Consider the following 19,390-nt stretch of genomic DNA (forward strand, 5'->3'; position numbering starts at 1 on the left):
CTGCTTACAGATGTTGATCTCTGAAATTATTGGTATGTCGGAGCACCACTTAAATATTTTGCCAATTCAGGGGATTCCTTTAGCAGGATACATATTAGCTGGCTGTTTTTCAAGGCATTCCTTGTGGGGTGGGGGAGTTGCTATGTACGTAAAAAACAGTATTCCATTTGAGTCCCTAGACCTATCACAGCACTGCATTGAATAGATATTTGAATGTTGTGCAGGGGCAGTTGAATTTAATGAAACTAAACTTCTAATTGTTGTAGTTTATAGGTCCCCTAACCTGACTTCTGCATTTCTGCTCAAGCTAGAGAGGGCTCTTGATTCACTTTCTAGGAAGTACCAGAAATTAGTTATATGTGGTGATTTAAATATAAATTTTATATACACTGGTGCAAGAAAAAGGATGTTGGTAGATCTCCTAAAGTCTTATGATCTGATGCAGACTGTGTTTTTTCCAAGTAGGATGCAGGGGAACAGTAGCACAGCCATAGACAATATTTTTATTCATTTTTCATTACTCTATGGGCATTCTGTTAGTAAAAGTGTGAATGGCCTTTCTTATCATGTTGCACAAATTTTAACACTAAAAGGCTTTTGTTCTCAAACAAATGTCACATATAATTACAAATTATCCTAGGGAAGTTAATCCAACAGCAATAGAGAGTTTTTTAAACCCTGTCAAGGAACAAGAGTGGCGGGATGTTTATAGTGCTGATAACATAGATGATAAATATAATGCTTTCCTTAACACATTTCTCATGCTCTCTGAGAGTTGCTTTCCATTAGAACATTCTAAACTGGGTACTAGCAGTAACAGGCAGCCCAGGTGGCTGACTAGTGGGATAAGGATATCATGTAGAACAAAGTGAGAATTATATCAAAATGTTAGAAGTAGTCAAAATCAAGCTGCAGTAGCCCATTACAAACAGTATTGTAAGGTGCTTAATAATGTTATTAGGAAGGCAAAGAGTATCTGGTATGCAAATAGAATAGCTAATTCACAGCATAAAATTAAAACCGTGTGGTCAGTTGTGAAGGAAGTGTCTGGTTAGCAGCACAAGGTTGACAATAAAAGTCAGTTCGCAGTAAAAATATTTCTGTTACTGATAAATCAGATATATGTACAGTATTTAACAATAATTTTCTGAGCATTGCTGGTGAATTAAATAAAAATTTGGCTTCTACTGGGAATCATGACTCTTGGCAAATGCCTTTCTGAGATTGATGTCTGAAATACTCCTCTGTAATACAGACAAGGGGGAGATTGAGTCAATAATTAAATCACTGAAGACTAAGGACTCATGGTTATGATGGAGTGCCTAGCAGAATATTAAAGTATTGTGCTGCTCATGTTAGCCCTGTATTTAGCCATGTTTGTAATTTTTCCTTTAAAGTACTCAGTGGTAAAGCTGCTTTATAAAAAGGAAGAAAGAGATAATGTAGACAATTTTAGACCTATTTCTATGCCATAAGTGTTTGCTAAAGTTATTAAAAAGGCTGTGTATGTAAGGATAATTGATCATTTTATATCACACGATTTGCTATCAAATGTACAGTTTGGCTTTAGAAGTCGTATAACAACTGAAAATGCTATATTCTCTTTTCTCTGTGAGGTACTGGATGGGTTAAACAAAAGGCTTTGAATTCTAGGCATATTTTTTTATTTAACTAAGGTGTTTGATTGTGTTGATTAGAAAATATTGCTCCAGAAGTTGGACCATTACAGAATACGGGGAGTAGCTCACAATTTGTTCACCTATTACTTTAGCAACAGACAGCAAAAGGTCATTATTCATAATGTTGAGAATGGCTGTGATGTGGGGTCTGAGTGAGGTACGGTCAAATTTGTGTGTGTGTGTGTGGCAGAGTGGGGGGGAGGGGGGGATGCCCAAGGATCAGTGTCGGGGCCACTCCTGTTCCTTATTTATATAAGTGATATGCCCTCTAGTGTTATGGCTAAATCTAAAATATTTTTGTTTTCTGATGACACCAGCTTGGTAGTAAAAGATGTGTGCAACATTGGCTTGGTTTCAAATAGCACAGTTCATGACCTAAGTTCGTGGCTTGTAGAAAATAACCTAACGCTAAGTCACAGTAAGACTCAGTTTTTACAGGTTCTAATGCACAATTCAACAAAACCTGACATTTTAATTTCACAGAATGGGCATTTCATTAGTGAAACTGATCAATTCAAATTTCTAGGTGTTCAGATAGATAATAAACTGTTGTGGAAAGCTCATGTTCAGGATCTTGTTCAATGACTTAATGCTGCCATTTTTACTATTCAAACATTACCTGAAGTGAGTGATCGTTCGACATGAAAATTAGTCTACTTTGCTTATTATCATTCACTTATGTTGTATGGTATTATATTCTGGAGTAACTCTTCCCATTCTAAAAGAATATTTTGGCTCAGAAACGGGCGGTTCGGGCAATAAGTGGTGTAAGTCCACGAACCTCTTGTCGACCCCTGTTCACGAGTCTGGGTATGTTAACACTGGCCTCTCAATATATATATATATATATATTCCTTCCTGTTATTTCTTGTTAACAATATTATCTTATTCCCAAGAATAAGCAGTTTTCACTCAGTTAATACTCAGCAGAAATCAAACGTGCATTTGGATCGGACTTCCTAAACTGTTGTGCAGAAAGGTGTGCAGTATACTGGTGCATCCATTTGAAGAGTTTCCAGATGGGTCACTCCTTCTCTTCTGTCGAGGAGTTCCTTGAAAAAGTAAGCTGGTTCTTGATGTATTGTTGATCACATTTACTTACATTCATAGAGGGACCTTTTTTGTGTTCACAAACATTTTATTCTTACCTGTTATTACTTTTATGTTGTAATTTCATATACTGACACATTCCATGACCTTGGAGATTTTCTCCTAGGGAACTTGACATGTAAATAAAATTTAAAAAAAAAAAAGACATACAGACACCACCCCGCTAATGCCATCTTCGCACTGCCTGTTTCCAGCTGAGCCAGCTCGACACAACATGGATGGTACACCACACTTACCAGGCAGCTGACAGATGCCACAACAGGACCACCTTGCCTGCACCACTGAAGAATAACATACCCGACATCACATACTGCCCATGGCCATTGATCTGCTGTGGTTCCACAATTAATTCAAACATGCTGCTTGCAAATGTGGTGCTGCCTGTGAAATCCAACATGACATTGGCGGACCGAAATAGGCACTTCAGCCTATCCCAATGAACAAAGTTGCCTACCCCATCCATGCATAGTGCAGAGCCACGTCACCACCTCCACGACCATGTAGGGATGCATTTTTATGCCAGATCTTGTTACTCAACAGTACTTTTTAGTTAGCACAGGCTCTGAAATCATCTCCTTACCACATAGCAGCATGTTAACTTTCGAACTGACATCAGCCTCTTCCTTTATTTGGCAAACAATTGAGAGATACCGGTCTATGACACTATTACTCGCAACATCCACCTGTCATCAAATCTTTAGTGCACCTGAACTTCCTACATGACAGATGTCAGCAAACCAATCATAACCCTGGACTTTCTAGAGTACTACCAACTCTCACCCAATGTGGTTCAAGTGACGCTGATGCACTATACAATGGAATCACACTGAGAGTTTTTGCTATGACTGTTCCTACTGGTACCTGTTCACCCAAACATCTCACCAATGATGACTCCTCTTCTGAAACACTCCACAACTGCACCCAGTTGATAGACAATATTTTCATAACTCACCAAAGATAGGTCAGCTGCAACAGAAAAGCACAGATACTATGCATCAACAACACAGACCTCCATCAATGCATTAGGGAGACAGAGGCAGCACTCATATTGGTACATGAACACTTACACATCATACGCTCTCCGCTGCTGGTTGCAACACATGGGTGCCACCTTCAACCCCCCCCCCCCCCCCTATCAACCAGGCAAAATGTGCGCACAACAGTCACCTTGCCATGGTGCACCCTGACAGTAGCTGACAACAATCACAACAAGATAGGTACATTGCAGTGCATAGGGTTCATAAAGAGTGAAACTGATCCATTCATCACGCATCTGCAGTGTGAGTAAAAAAAGAGAAGAAGAAGAAGAAGAAGAAGAAGACAGACAGACACCACCTTGCCAACGACATCTTTGCACCACCTGTTTCCAGCTGAGCCAGCTCGACACTCCTCCCACTCACCACAAACCTCACTGTCTGTGCTCTGCAGACCTATAGACATATGAAAACATGATACAGGAACATTTGCAAGCAGGCATTGTCTGACCTTTGGACAGCCTGTGGGCTTTCCGCATTAAGCTTGTACCTAAGAAAGACAGTTCAGTCTGACTTTGTGGAGACTGTAGGGTACACAGCACCAGAACCATACATAATAGTTACTCTGTACCTAAATACCAATGCACCCTGATTATGTCCCAAAAACAGTGATCATCACCCCGTTTGAACTGTACAATCATCTCTTCATGCCCCGCAGCCTCAAGAATGCTGCACAAAAGTGGCATCATTTTATTGATAGACTACTCCTTCGATTTCCGTACTGCTACACCCATCTGGATGACACACTCATCTTCTCCAGCATTCATGATGAACATTCATATCACCTAGAACAAATTCTAATTGCGCTACGATAAGGTGCTGCATCATTAACAAAATAAAGTCAGAATTTCAACAAATGGAGGTGGTGTTCTTAGGCCATACACTCAATGTGTCAGGCATCAAACCGACAGTGGATCACATGGATATGGCGAAAAACCTTCCACTTCCAGAAACTTTTCATGACCTGTGTCAGTTCCTTGGAATCCTTAACTTCTACCAGTGACACCTTCCCCATGCAGCTGTGAGCAGTCTCCCCTCATGAACGCCTTAGCTGGCAAAGATAAACACAGAAAAAGAAAGTTGCATGGTTTCCAGAGATGACATAAGCATTCCATTGGGCAAAGAACTGTCCAGCATAAGTTGTTACTTTGGCACATGCTAACCTGAGAATGGAATTCACCCTCACAACTGATGTGAGTGACACTGTGATGGGGGCTGTGCTTCAGCAGGTGATAGATGCAGTGCCCCAACCACTTTTGTTCTTCTCAAAGATACCATCTTCTTTACAATCTACCGTATTTACTCGAATCTAAGCCACACTTTTTTCCAGTTTTTGTAATCCAAAAAACCGCCTGCGGCTTAGAATAGAGTGCAAAGCAAGCGGAAGTTCTGAAAAATGTTGGTAGGTGCCGCCACAACTAACTTCAGCCGACGAATATATGTAGCGCTACACAGGCATGCTTTGCAAGCACAAAGATAAATACTGGCGCCAAAACCTCTGCGTCAGTAAATAAATTAAAAAAAGAAAAAGGTGGAAGACGAGCTTTTTTTCTCCGCCCCAAGTTTCGACCACTGCATTTTCATACATTATCCAACGAAGTAAATACAAATTCCGTATTGTTCATCCTCGAATGTAGCAGCATTTCAATGTATTATGAAAATCTGACTGGCAAGACTGTTTGGGATGTTTGTCAATACAGCGTACTCTACGTTATGAATTTTTTCCTACCTGTGAGAAGAGATGGTTGCTAATAGGAACTTTTATGAATTGTGAATCACATGCAGTATTCTCTTCACCATAAGAATAATACAAATATAAACATTTTGCCATGTATTCTTTCATGTTTGCTGCTATCTCATTTAAATCCAGTCTGCATAATAAACTACGAAACTAGAGTGAGACAACAGCAAATGCGGAAGAATACATATATCGTGTCATGTTTATATTCGTATTATTCTTATGCCTAATAGTGATACAGTCAGAAATCAAGCACGGCAATTGACTAGATTTTTAAATCTAAGATGACTCTAATTTCTGTGCAGAGTGTAATGTACTAAAGAGGCGTCTGCAAAGATTTTCAAACGGAGAAAAATTTTCACTAAAGTCTCGTTCAGAACATCTTCTCATACACAGTCTATTATTTGGTTCTTGTTGATCATTATCAAAGAAAGCAGTGGTGTAAGTAACAACAAATAGCAGTCTCTTGCCATTGTTTCGCTAATGAGACAATTCCTCTCTCTCTTTTTCTTTTTAATTGTAAGCGGCGGTAGCGCGCACAAAAGCAAGCCATGCCGCGAGCGGCGACAGGTCATAAACATACATTATCAGAATGCGACAAACAATGCATGACACAGTACAGTAATGCATTTTCAGCTTAGAGTGATGCAAACACCTATAACAAAGAAAACGGCACTTATCAGATCAAAGCAAAATAAGCAATCAATTCAAACCAGATGAAGCACTTGAAAGAGGAAGGGTACCCGTATAAATATGGACGGAGCGCCTGATGCATAGCAATGGTTACCTGGTAAAGCTTAACTGCTAAGCTTACGACTCGAACCAAACTACTGTAGCTGAATCATTGTTCATTCGACCTAAATTGTGTCTCATATTAAAAAGGATCAACTTTGTTCTGATTTGGAGGTGTGGCCTAAAAGTTTTCTCTCCCCTTGAATTTCGAGTCTCAAATTTCAGGTGCAGCTTAGATTCAGGAAATTTTTTTTTTCCTTGCCTTCGAGTCAAATTTTTCAGGTGCGGCTTAGATTCGAGTGCGGCTTAGATTCGAGTAAATACGGTAAGCAGTCAGCATTTGACTGAGAGCATCTCATGATATACGTGACAGTCAAATACTTCCACAAGTACATAAAGGAGGCACGTGGTGACCATGTACACAGATCGCAAATGCCACCAGGAACCGATCTCAGGATGCCATTACACAACACTTCAGACATTTAACGTTATTGCAGAGTATACCATCGAAATACATGACATCCACAATGTGGACAGTATCATTGTAGACTACATTTCAAGAATTAGTGCTATTTCTCTCCAATATGACTTTGAGTCCATGACAGCTGAACAAATGAGTGACTTAAGCATCTTCAGTGATCATGACACAAACTTTGGCACTGAACATCAGTCTCTACCCAGGTGTCAAGCAACACTGCTCTGCGACATTTCACAGAACAGGCGTCTCTCCTGCAGGAGAGCTTCTGTAAAGTTTGGAAGGTAGGAGATGAGGTACTGGCAGAAGTAAAGCTGTGAGTACCGGGCATGAGTGGTGCCTCGGTAGCTCAGATGGTAGAGCACTTGCCCGCGAAGGACAAAGGTCCCAAGTTCGAGTCTCAGTCGGGCACACAGTTTTAATCTGCCAGGAAGTTTCATATCAGCGCACACTCCGCTGCAGAGTGAAAATCTCATTCTGGAAACATCCCCCAGGCTGTGGCTAAGCCATGTCTCCGCAATATCCTTTCTTTCAGGAGTGCTAGTTCTGCAAGGTTCGCAGGAGAGCTTCTGTAAAGTTTGGAAGGTAGGAGACGAGGTACTGGCAGAAGTAAAGCTGTGAGTACTGGGCGTGAGTCGTGCTTCGGTAGCTCAGATGGTAGAGCACTTGCCCGCGAAAGGCAAAGGTCCCGAGTTCGAGTCTCGGTCGGGCACACAGATTTAATCTCCCAGGAAGTTTCAGTTTTGTATGTATTCCAAAACCCTGGTTGCAGATAAATATGACCAACACATTCAATATGATCCCCACAATACACTGCCCAGCACGATTAACAGAATGCACAAATTCCATTATTGACCAAATATTCATCTCAGAAACAAAATTACAGATTCACAAACAGAGTACTGAGCATGGGTTATAGTGATCATGAGGCACAGCTGCTGTGTATAGAAATGCCAACAAGTAGTAGTAGTACTGAAAAAGTAGTTGGAAAAAGAACCTTTTTTGAAGATAACATTAGAATTTTTAATCTCTTACTGGCGAAGGAAAACTGGGAATGCATCGCCTCTTAGAACAATGTTGATAGCATGTACATGAGTTTTCAGAGCATCTTTCTTCACAATTTTAATGAAGCATTTTCAAAAGTAATAAAAACAGTAAAACCTAACAATAATAAGCAATAGGCATAAAAATTTCCAGTGAGAGAAACAGATTTCTGCAGTACTGTTGTAAGAAACATAGAGTAACCCAAGAATTCGCAGATTATTCAAAAGTCTACAAAAGAATCTATGGTAGAGTAGTCAAAGAGGCTAAAATGATGTGGAATGACAATTTGATAAGAAACTCATCTAACAAAATGAGATCCATGTGGAAAGTTACAAAGAAAGAAACTTCTAGTTCAGCGCCAAAGAAAAAGAACGTATCATTCACACTAGAAGGCTCAAAAGTCACAGACCGAATTTCAGTTGTGGAAAAATTCAATGAATACTTCACTAGCTGAAGACCTCATTCAAGTACATTATCAAGGACCAGTCCCAAGTTTCTCCAGCAAGTCAGTGATTTCAACTGCTTCTATGTATGTTTATGAAACAAACCCCAATGAAATTATAAGTAAAATTAAATCAATAAGCAATAAAATGTCAAGTGGTCTTGATGAAGTACCTGATTTCATATTAAAAGAATGTGCTCACCACATAGCAAACCCCTTGGCAAAAATTTTCAACCTCTCTTTAAAAACTGGTGTATTTCCAGATATTTTTAAAATAGCAAAAGTTTCACCACTGCTAAAAAAAGGTTCTTCTGAAAAAATATCAAACTACTGACCCAAGTCCCTTCTCAAAAATTCTAGGTAAAACTCTTCTATGACAGTCTTTTAAGTTTCATAAATAAATATGCACCTCTTGCAGTACAACAACATGGTTTTAGAAAGTCTAAATCTACACAGACAGCAATTTTTGAATTTTTAGATTGCATTTTAAAATCCCCTGATCAACATAAATTAGCTGCAGGTATTTTTCTAGATCTATCAAAAGCTTTTGACGTCCTGGACCATAACATTCTGCTCAAATAATTAGAAAGACGAGGAGTAAGAGGTGTAGCACTTAGCTGGTTGTGTTTGTACCTAAAAAACCACAGGCAGAAAGTATCACTTCAGTATGAATTCAACAAAATGAATAAAACAAGAAACAACTCTTTTCTTTCTAGCGAATTACCAATAAAATATGGCATACCACAGGCCTCAATCTTAGGTCCACTACTCTTCTTGATTTATGTGGACGACTTAGTTGAATATATGAGTCCCACAAAAACTATCCTGTTTGCCAATGACACCAGAATATTACTCACCGGATCCAGTCCAGAAATTTTGCAGTCCACAGCAGAAAGTCCTATGAAAGGACTTTCTGAGTGGTTCACAAAAAACAAACTTGAGGAGTATTACCGGACTGGTTGCACCAATAATCACACCCATTTAGCAATAGTTCATTTATTAACCTTAACACATACAAGGATCACAAAGAACTGACGTGAACATGGTAGAAGAGCCAAAGATAATGCTTAGAGTCCAAAGATGAATGCATATCGATGTTCGGAGTACTCTTGAGAGGCTGGGGGTGGGGGGGGTGGGGGGGACTATGACGTCGGTACAGGTGGTTCGGTCAGCTTGACAGCATTATCAGGCAGCCGTGTGTGTAGATGTTGAGAAGGAAGGTTCGGCCACCGAACCTGGAAGTCGTTGAAGTGAGCCGGGCATCATACTGGGCGTGCTGGTCGTGCGGCAACAGGTAGGCCGGCGGTTTGCGGGTGGAACGGAGCGATGATGACGATGTCTCCGTTGGGTGTGGGGAATACACGAAGCATGTCCAGGTCGACGTCGGGTGGGAAGGGAACACATTTCACTAGGTGGCAGGGAATGGCGGAGGTTGTGCCATAAGCACCGGATGAAGAGAAAGACATGACAAACAGTGTATAATCATGCAGTATTATTGAGATGTCATGGATTATGTCCGGGGGGGGACAGGCACAAACACCTCGAGTGAGGGCACGTTCAAGATGGGGAAGGGGTTGGGGGGGGGGGGGGTGCGTGAGAAACCTCGACAGGGCGAGGCAGGTGACAGTGGAGACAGTGGAGAGGTCGAAGGGACCGGTGAAGGGCCCGGCGGTGAGGGCATGATCATAGGTAAGCTCTACGTGGGGAACATGTGGTCACTCAACGGAAAGTGTAAGTCCAACATGGTGAGAGTGGTCGGAGCGTTGCGAGCCACGACAGTAAGTGGTGTGGTTGTGGCCTAAAGGGGGGGTAGAAGAAGGCTCGACATGACCAGTCTTAAGTCTGTTGAGAGAGACTGTAACAGCTGAACCTTTCATCTGTATGTCACATGTGTTAGCTAAGCGCCAGAGAACTCGGTACGGGCCGGTATATGGATGTTGGAGGGGAGCACGGACAGTGTCATCTCGGAGCATGACATACTCGCAATTGTCCAGAGATTTCGGGACATGAACCTTAGGGCGGGAATGGCTGGCGGGCACAGGGATATGGAGGAGATGAAGTGGCATCTGACGCGGTCCATGAAGGAAGTTAAGTCAGACTCAGGGACAGAAGCGGAAGGGCTCACAAGTTCGCCAGGGAGAACAATGTTCTGGCCATATACAAACTAGGCTATTGTGCCTTTCAGGTCGTCCTTATAAATCGCATGAATGCCGAGTATCTCAAGGGGAAGGGCCTCCATCCATAGAGAGTCATGACATCGAAGAGCCACCTTGAAAGTGTGGTGCCAGCACTCGACTAGCCCATTACTTTGTAGGTGATATGCTGTGGTATGGATGTGCCAGATGCCGCAAATATTACAAATCTCATTGAACAGGGCCGACTCAAATTGTCTGCCCTGGTTCGTCGTGATGATAGTTGGACATCCAAAACGTGATACCCATGACTCGACGAAAGCTAGAGCAATAGTTTCCGCTGTAATATTGGGGAGGCAGACAGCCTCGACCCAGCGAGTTGTTTGGTCGATAGACGAGAGAACATAACGAAACCCGTTAGAGGGGGAGAGGTGGCCGACAATGTCAATATAAATATGCTGGAAACACCCAGGAGGGATCGAAAAGGTGCCGACGGGGGATGAAGTATGCTTGTGTACTTTGCAGTGTTGGCACGCGATGCAGGAGCGTGCCCATTGCTGGCAGTCCTTGTTGACATTTCTCCACGCAAAGCACTCCACTATGAGGCGGGTGGATGCACGAACACCGGGGTGGGCTAAATTATGCAGTGCATTGAAGAAAGCTGGATGGAGCATGGTTGGGATGAGGGGGTGTAATGTGCCCATACTGTTGTCGCAACAGATCTCACCAGAAATGCCAGTGAAGGTGGTGCGGATGAAGTGTAGTGAAGAAGTAGAGTCTGAAATCAGGTTTTGTGTTTCCTCGTCGGTGGGTTGGAGATTAGGCAGTTCAGAGAGGTCTAACAGCAAATGCACAGTGTCGACTCATAAAAGGAAATCAGCAACTATATTGTCAGCACCCTTTATGTGTCGTGAACTGAGATATGAAGTCTACGTATCTGAAGCGGCGAGGAGGCGGGTCAGCTGGCAGGTTTGTAACAGCTGCAGCCAAGGGTTTGTGGTCTGTTAAAACATAGAAAGGGTGTCCCTCAACATCAGTCTTAAAATGCTTAATCGCTTCGTAGACCGCGAGCAACTCCCTGTCAAATGCAGAATATTTCTGTTGTGCATTGGTGAGCTTGCGCAAGATGAACTGCAGAGGCAAAGTTTGGCCGTCGATTGTCTGGCTAAGGACAGTGCTGAAGGCAGTATCGCTCACGTCTGTGGTGATGAAAAGCTGCGCATTGTGATGAGGATGTGCGATGGTGCAGGGCTCAGCCAGAAGATTTTTGAGGGCAGTGAAAGTCAGTCATAGCAGGGGTCCATGGAATGGACCGAGATCCAGAAGTCTTGGTGCCTGCCAAGGCATCTGTCAGTGGAGCCTGAATCTCCGCAGCCTGAGATAGATGTCAGTGATAATAATTAACTGTCCCCAGAAAGCGTTGGAGCTCTTTGAATGATGAAGGTCTGGGTAGGTTTAGTATTGTTTGTACTTTCTCAGAGGGCAGTGAAATGCCATCGGCAGAGACCCAAAAACCAAGAAAAGTGACAGTGGGTTGATGTAGCTGCAATTTGTCGTGTTTGGTCTCGATTCCTGCTGCCGTGAGAGTGTTCATAACAGTTTGCACATGTCAATTGTTGTCCTCAATGGAGGAGCTGAACACAATAATGTCATCACGATATGCAAAGCAGAATTTTAGGCCGAATAGCACTTTGTTGATGAAGCGTTGCCAGGTCTGGGTTGCATTTTTCAGACCGAAGGGCATGAATCGAAACTCAAATAACCCGATCGGGGTGGTGATTGCTGTCTTCTCGATGTCTTCAGGTGCCATGGGGATCTGGTGGTAGGCCCGTTTGCAATCAATGACAGAGAACGTGGTCGCACCTGCGAGGGAACTGGTAAAGTCGGCAATGTTGAGTATGGGGTAGGTGTCCATAATTGTTCGTGTGTTTAGTCGACGGTAGTCTCCGCACATGCGCCAGGACCCGTCTTTCTTGAGTGTCGTATATATGGGTGTAGACAAGCTACTGGCAGAGGGTTCAATGACGCCGGAGAGTAGTAATTCATAAATCTGAATTTTAAGGTTGGAGAGGCGCTCAGGACAAAGTCTACATGGTTTACTGGAGATCGGGAGACCTGGCAAGAGGCGAAGCTTGTGAACCGTGCCATTGCTGATCGAAATGTTGCCAGCAGCACGGGAGGTGGTTTGTTTACAATGTGTGGCGGGCGGGTCAGGCGATGCGTGGTCGTGGTGTTCGAAGCCACTCGGCAGTTCCGATGGGAGCCGAGGCAGCAAAGTGTCCCAGGAGTCAACACAACAAGATGGCCGCCAGTCCGAAGCAGTGGCACCCTGGTCGGGTGAGCACGGTAGAGCTCGTGAGCCATTAGTGAGTCCATTATCCGAGGGCGCGGCCTGTGGCAACACAGTTGCGGACGAAATTCTTAGCGCGAGTGCACTGTTTGTGTTGTCAGTGGCGGTTGCACAGCGGCGCGTAGGAGCCGAAGTTGCATAGTTTGAGGTGCTGCCCGAGAGGGGGGGGGGGGGGGGGGTTAGGAGCCGTCAGTTCGGGAACACATGACGCTTGTCGTGCATGCGCACATGTGTCAAACGCTACCGTGTCAGGAGGGTGTGTCCCTGCGGATCTGCTAGTACACGTTATGGCAATCTTGATAGCACAGTTGCGAGTGGAAGTGGGAGGTAAACACACGGCTCAATTGCTGGGATTGCAAGCAGATTCGGCGCACTTACTGACCTTGCTTTGTCCTTGCTGTAGTGTCTGTAATTCCTTTGCTGCATCGAGAGCTGGAGCTGTGTTTCGTGGAGCTGGAGGGAGAGCTCGAAGTTTTCCTTGTGTAGGCGGGCGATATGTTCAAGCTCGACAAGGCACTTCTACGTGGTTTGTAGTAATGCCGTCGACAGAGACAAGCATGTACGGATGAGATGAGCCTGGACCGATGTGTCACGAGGGGGGGAGGGGGGGGGTTGTTCGATGGAGCACAGGGGAAGTGATACTGGACGGATGATGAAACATGGTGTTTTGTACTTGGTCCAGTGAAAGTTTGTAGTGTCGCAAGAAGTCAATGCCTAGTATAGGTTCGTCAGTTTGACACACTAAAGTCCACTCGAGTTAGCAGTTTGTGGAGAGTGAGATGACATGGGAAGTTGAACCCGAGCATTGTAGTTTAGTTAATTCATGGCTTGCAGTGAAGTATGATGAGGGCGGATATTTGACTACGCTAAGGACATAGGCAACAGTGAAACATCGGCGCCTGTGTCCACTAGGAAAAAGTATCCCGATGAAATGTCTATAATGTAAAGTCATCCATAATTATCCGGTCGTTCCCGGACAGAATGGAGCACTGGGGGGTGCCTGTCATGTTGTGCACAGAAGGCGGCACCCGGACCTACATGCGATTGGCATTTGGGAAGTAGCAGGGTGGTCTGCAGTTCCATGCCGCCTCACCAAACTGTGTGTGAAAGTAACAGTACGGGTAGTGCGGTTGCATTTCTTGTGGAAAGTTCGTTGCCAGTGGTGGTGGCTGAGGTTTGGTGACCACAGCAGGTTCGGTTGCAGGAGGGGGTGTGACTGTGGGCGGAGCCGGTGACGTCCCAGGTACTTGTTTACTGCTTCCTGGAGCGAGTGGAATGGTCAGCAAAGTACGGCCCCGACCGCCGGGTGATGAGCCTGAACCTGAGACTTGTCAGGTAGGTAGTGGCTGGCGAAATAGAGCAGTGATGCATCATGTAGCTAGTCAGCAATTGTCAATCTTTGCTCGACAGGTTCAGGAGACCTTTGAGCCAGAGCAAAGCAGATGTGAGGAGATAGTTTATGTGACCAGATGGCGAGGAGAGCTGTGTCAGAGAATAGATCGGCACTGACCAGGGCACATAGCTGTCTCCAGAGTTGGGAAGTTTTGTTGTTGCCTAGTTGCTCGACATGGAGCACTTGCCATTGTGCTGCCTCAGTTGAGCGTGCAAGCCAAGGTAGAACTGTCTTTTTGGCTAGAGTGTACCGGGTAGATGAGTCTGGGGTGTCGACCAGGTCAGCAATCAAGTCCTCCTGGTCGTGCAGGTGGATGATGAGGCACAGAAACCTGGTTGACTCATTGAGTTTGTAATGGTCGAACACTTCACACAATTTTGAACCAGGTTGTTGTTCTGTCGGGATTAAACGGCTGCAGCATTGGTAAGCATTGTAGAATGTTCGGAAGAACAGGTTGAGTTGAGTTCATCAGGGCACTGCCTGAATCGAGCTGTTGCTGCTGTAGCATTCCAGGAGAGTGATCCTCAAGGAGGTGTGGTAACAATGGCTGTTCGGGTGGCAGCGTGAAGGTGACACGTTGCGGTTGAGCGCGATGCATCGCAATGTGGAAAGCCGACACTGGTGAGACACCGTAATGTGTTGATTGCGGTTACGGAAGCTCAACACGTTGCGGGTGTGTTCAGATTGATGCGTTGCAGAAGACCGACATGGATGAGGCACCAAGATGTGCTGAGAACGGTAGCGGAAGCTTGACTGGAGCCGGCGTGGGGGCAACAGGTGAGAAAAAGTTCAAAGTTTGAGAACGCGTGTTAGTCCATGGAAAGCTCGACATATGATCAGAGCTGGGGTCAACTGTGTTGCAGGGAGGCTGTGGAGGTGTGGGCTGTCCAGAAGTGCAGTGTGGGAAATGATGTCGCCCATGGGATGGAATGTGTGAATGTTCACTGTTCACAGTCACTCCACTCAAAACAGTGTGTGGATAAGGTGAATGTCGTGGCACAAAACACTGAGGTGTAGCAGTGGGACGGAGGTGGAGGTCAGGCACAGATAACAAGTTATTGTTCCTGTTGCAGGCCGAGGTATCAAAGTAGGAAGGCATGTGCTGATGCTGAACCCAGTCAGGCGCAGGCATGGTCGGATGCTGAGAAGGTAGACCTGTAAATGAAGCAGTTCCGGCCACGTGGCAGGTATCCGCATGGTACTGCACGGATTGCGGTATGGCAAATCGTTGTCCTGCAGGTAGTAGGTTGTCCGACAATGCATTTGCAGAAATTGGCATTGGTCCCGCACTACACAGAGATCCATAAGAGGTGATAGCCGGAGTCATGTTCACTCTTAACCTCACTTATTGTTGCAGGCTCGAAAACGTCCGGTGAAATTGGCAGAATCATCGAGTGAGAGGCATCGTGTTGCAGTCCTGGCAGGTGTACATGACCCGCAACACGATGCATGTCAATCACAAAATCCGGCATTAGGCGCTGGGCCGAAGTCATTGTTTGAATGCTGTGTCAATGTAATACACGCGAAAATAAACAACACGGAGGTTGCGGGCACATTAAAACGGCGAAAACGGAAGATGTTACAACTCGGGGTCACCAGTGAGAAGGATTACCGGGTTGGTTGCACCAATAATCACACCCATTTAGCAAAAGTTCATTTATTAACCTTAACTCATACAAGGATCACAAAGAACTAACCTGAACATGGCCGAACAGCCAAAGATAATGCTTAGAGTCCAAAGATGAATGCATATCGATGTTGGTGTCGATTTCCTCAGCGCCACAAACTCATTATAAATACTGAAAAATCTGTGTGTGTCGATTTTCATTTAATTCCTCCAACTAATCAAATGTCTATTCAAGCACAATTAAAAAATGATCCCCTAGAAAATGTTTCACAAAATTTTTGGGTCTATGGGTTCAGCAAGACTTAAAGTGGGACACACATATAAATAACTTGTCTAGAAAACTATCATCTGTGTACTATGGCCTAAGCATTTTAAAGGCTACAACAAGCAAAACAACAGTACTGCAGGCATACTATGCACAGTTCCACTCACTAGCCCAATATGGGATCATTTTTTGGGGATACTCAACTCACAGTGTAAAGGTTTTTAGAATGCAAAAAAGAGTTCGAAGAATAATTTGTGACCTTAAAAAGATGGAGTCCTGTAAATCCCATTTTACTGAGCTTGGTGTTATAAATGTTCCAAGTTTGTTCATCTATGAAACTATCTTGTTCACTAAGGACTACCTCCTGAAAACAGGCAAACTGCTACAGAACAAAAATGTACACAACTATAGTACCAGAGGGAAATCAAATATACATCATAAATATCACAGAACAACCACCTATCAGAGGAGCATAATTAACATTGGTGTAATACTACACAATAAGATGCCAGAGGGAATAAAAAATGCTACTCATCCAATATTTACAGCTAAACTAAAGGCATTTCTAATGAAGCACTGTTTCTATTCTGTCAGAGAATTTCTGAAATTAATTGTAATAGGTACCTATTTTTAATTTGCCTACAATTTTGCTATGACTATGTATTATTGTAACTTATCTTTGACCTGTCCAATATCAATTGTACAATTTGTGCTGTACTGCTGTATGATAAAACTGGACCAATAAAAAATCAAATCAATAAAATAAAATCAGATGTTGGAAATACCCTATTTATGTCTGTTACAACAATATTTGTGTCATCAGCAAACAAAGTTATGTGCGTACCACTGATTGGGATCTTGGTATCATTTATATATTATACCTGGAGCAAGCATTGATGCCACTGGGGTGGCTTGGCTAACAGTTCCACCACAACTTTACTCAAGTGGCAACTCAACAAGGGCAATGTGTTCATGTTGTTTTCGTATGTGAAGTAACTCACCTGCATTCTTTTTACCATTTTATGTCTGTTGCCTTTTTTTCTCATTGTTTAGCAGTAAGGTAAATAAGGGGTGTGTTTACTGTTAATCCGCAGCATGAGTACAAATTTTTGAAATTGTGTAATGACAGTACTGATGTTTATTGCACTCTGTGTACTAGAGAATTTTCTGTTCACATAAAGGAAAGAGTGATGTTGAAGATCACTTGAAAACAGCTACTACCTCACCACCATATACAAGATTTTTTTAAAAGCTTAAGATGAGATAGTAGTGACCTGGAGAGTGCTGCTAAAGTGGCATTGACAGACATGAACACCATTTTACAAAAAAGTCATGTCTAGTGAAAAATACAACTGGATAAGTGAAGTATCAGTAAACTGTTTTACCTAATTTCAGAAATAGTCCTGTGTTGTATCCAAAAGAATATGGTAACATCCCATGGGTTGACCCAAACTAAATATCATAAGCCTAATAATATGCAAACTGTTGTCACCTCAATTTATTCATGTTTTGTTCTCCTTGGACAATTATAACTTTATGTTCAGTTGTATAGCTCAGGTAATATGGGAAGATAACTTACTCTTAATATGGTCAAAAGCTTGTCAGTACGTTCTGCTTCAATGTACTTATATCTTTAAACACAATAACCACATGTATTCTTTAAGTAATGTATGTTAATTATACCTTACTTTTAGTAGCTAGGTTTTACATATTTTTGCCATTGTTCATGGACATTTGTAACATGCTGCCTACAAATTAATTATTTACACTCTGTCGATTTGTTCATGTAAAACTTTTACTTTCGCAATATTACATACTGTAATACATCCTAAAATTGTTATGCTAGCACACAATAAATAAAAAGTAAGAATCATTGTCATCCAATAAAATAATATACATTAAAAACAGTAATGATATTAAAAAAATTTGTAACAGGTCTCACAGTGCAATATACTCACAGTGATGCGCATTCGATATCCGAAGTACTGTTCATGGCTTCAGATCTTCCCTGCAGCTCGAAGGTATGTAAAGAATAATATTACATTTATGTGATTCTTGTCAAGTGATTTTTTACAAATGTAACTGTAATACAAAGTGGAGAGGGCTGCTATGTCATGTTACCATCTTGTGAACATATTCTTTTCCGTTGTGAGTTTTAATTAGAGATTCCACTCTGGACTATCCATTATATTGACATTATACTTGGCTGATGTACAGACTGGTGTTCCAAAAACATGAAACCTATTTCCATTTAGAATCATAATTCTGTTTCAAGAGAAAGCATTTTTCATTTGTACTTATTAGAATAACATTTGGAACAACCATTGTCCATGAATTTGTTTTTTGTCATCCTCCGTGCACTTAAGTGGAGCATTGTTCCTGGAAGTTATCATGGCCATTTGGTTCTGAGAGGAGTGGAAGGACTGAACCAGAAACTTCAAGGTTTTGTGACAAACTAGGCTGCAACTTCCTTGACTTGCACCATAGGGTTGGGAACTGTAGGGTCCTCCTAAATGGGTCAGGTGTCTACTACACATCAGAGGCTGCTATTCAGGTAGCTGACTGTGTGTGGGATGCACACAAGGGTTTTTTTTAGATTGGGCAACTCTCCATCCAATCCAGATTACAATAGCTGTAGGAAACCCAGAATAATCAGTGTAATAATGAAATAAATGCCTCCCACAGACGATAGTATTAAAATCCTAATGGTTAATTGCTGAAACATTCACAACAAAGTGCCAGAGTTTGAAGTGCTCATGAAAAGCAGTGAAGCTCACATAATACTAGATACAGAAAGGTGGTTGAAACCTGAAATTTTTGGGGGAAATTTAAGTGTGTATCAAAAGGATAGGCAAATGGGAAATGGAAGTGGTGTATTTGTCACAGTAGACAAGAAACTCAAATCCAGCAAGATAGAAATTAAAGCTGCATATGAGATTGTTCAGGTAAAACTCAGCATCAGGGGCGGGCATAAAATGATAACTGGATCCATCTATTGTCCACCGGACTCATCTCCTGATGTAACTGAACATATTAGAGAAAACCTCAGTACACTTGTACATATGTTCCCAAATAACACTATAATCATTGGTGAGGAGTTTAATCATCCAACAATCAATTGAGAAAATTATAGTTTGTATTGTGGTGGGTGTGATGAGATATCCTGTGAAAGATTACTACATGCCCTCTCTCAGAACTACCTAGAACAGAGAGTTAGGAACCCCTCTCATGATGGAAATATACTGGATCGAGTGGCGACAAACAGACCCAACCTCTTTGAGGATGTCCACATCGAAACAGATATCAGTGAACATGATGTGATTGTGGCAGCAATGATTACCAACGTACAGAGGATATCTAAAACAAGCA

The 19,390-nt window shown here is 42.8% G+C and overlaps 1 protein-coding gene across 1 annotated transcript in view; it reads left to right on the plus strand.

Annotated features, from left to right (window-relative positions):
• Positions 1 to 19,390, plus strand: part of LOC126088565 (protein sneaky) — a 371,958-nt gene that overhangs the window by 285,565 nt on the left and 67,003 nt on the right. Inside the window, exon 14 of the mRNA XM_049906792.1 lies at positions 17,957 to 18,042. Within this exon, the coding sequence (XP_049762749.1) occupies positions 17,957 to 18,042 (86 nt within the window). The remainder of the gene's footprint in view (positions 1 to 17,956; positions 18,043 to 19,390) is intronic.

The sequence above is a fragment of the Schistocerca cancellata genome, chromosome 1 (assembly GCF_023864275.1).
Source record: "Schistocerca cancellata isolate TAMUIC-IGC-003103 chromosome 1, iqSchCanc2.1, whole genome shotgun sequence".
NCBI classification, from domain to species: Eukaryota; Metazoa; Arthropoda; class Insecta; order Orthoptera; family Acrididae; genus Schistocerca; species Schistocerca cancellata.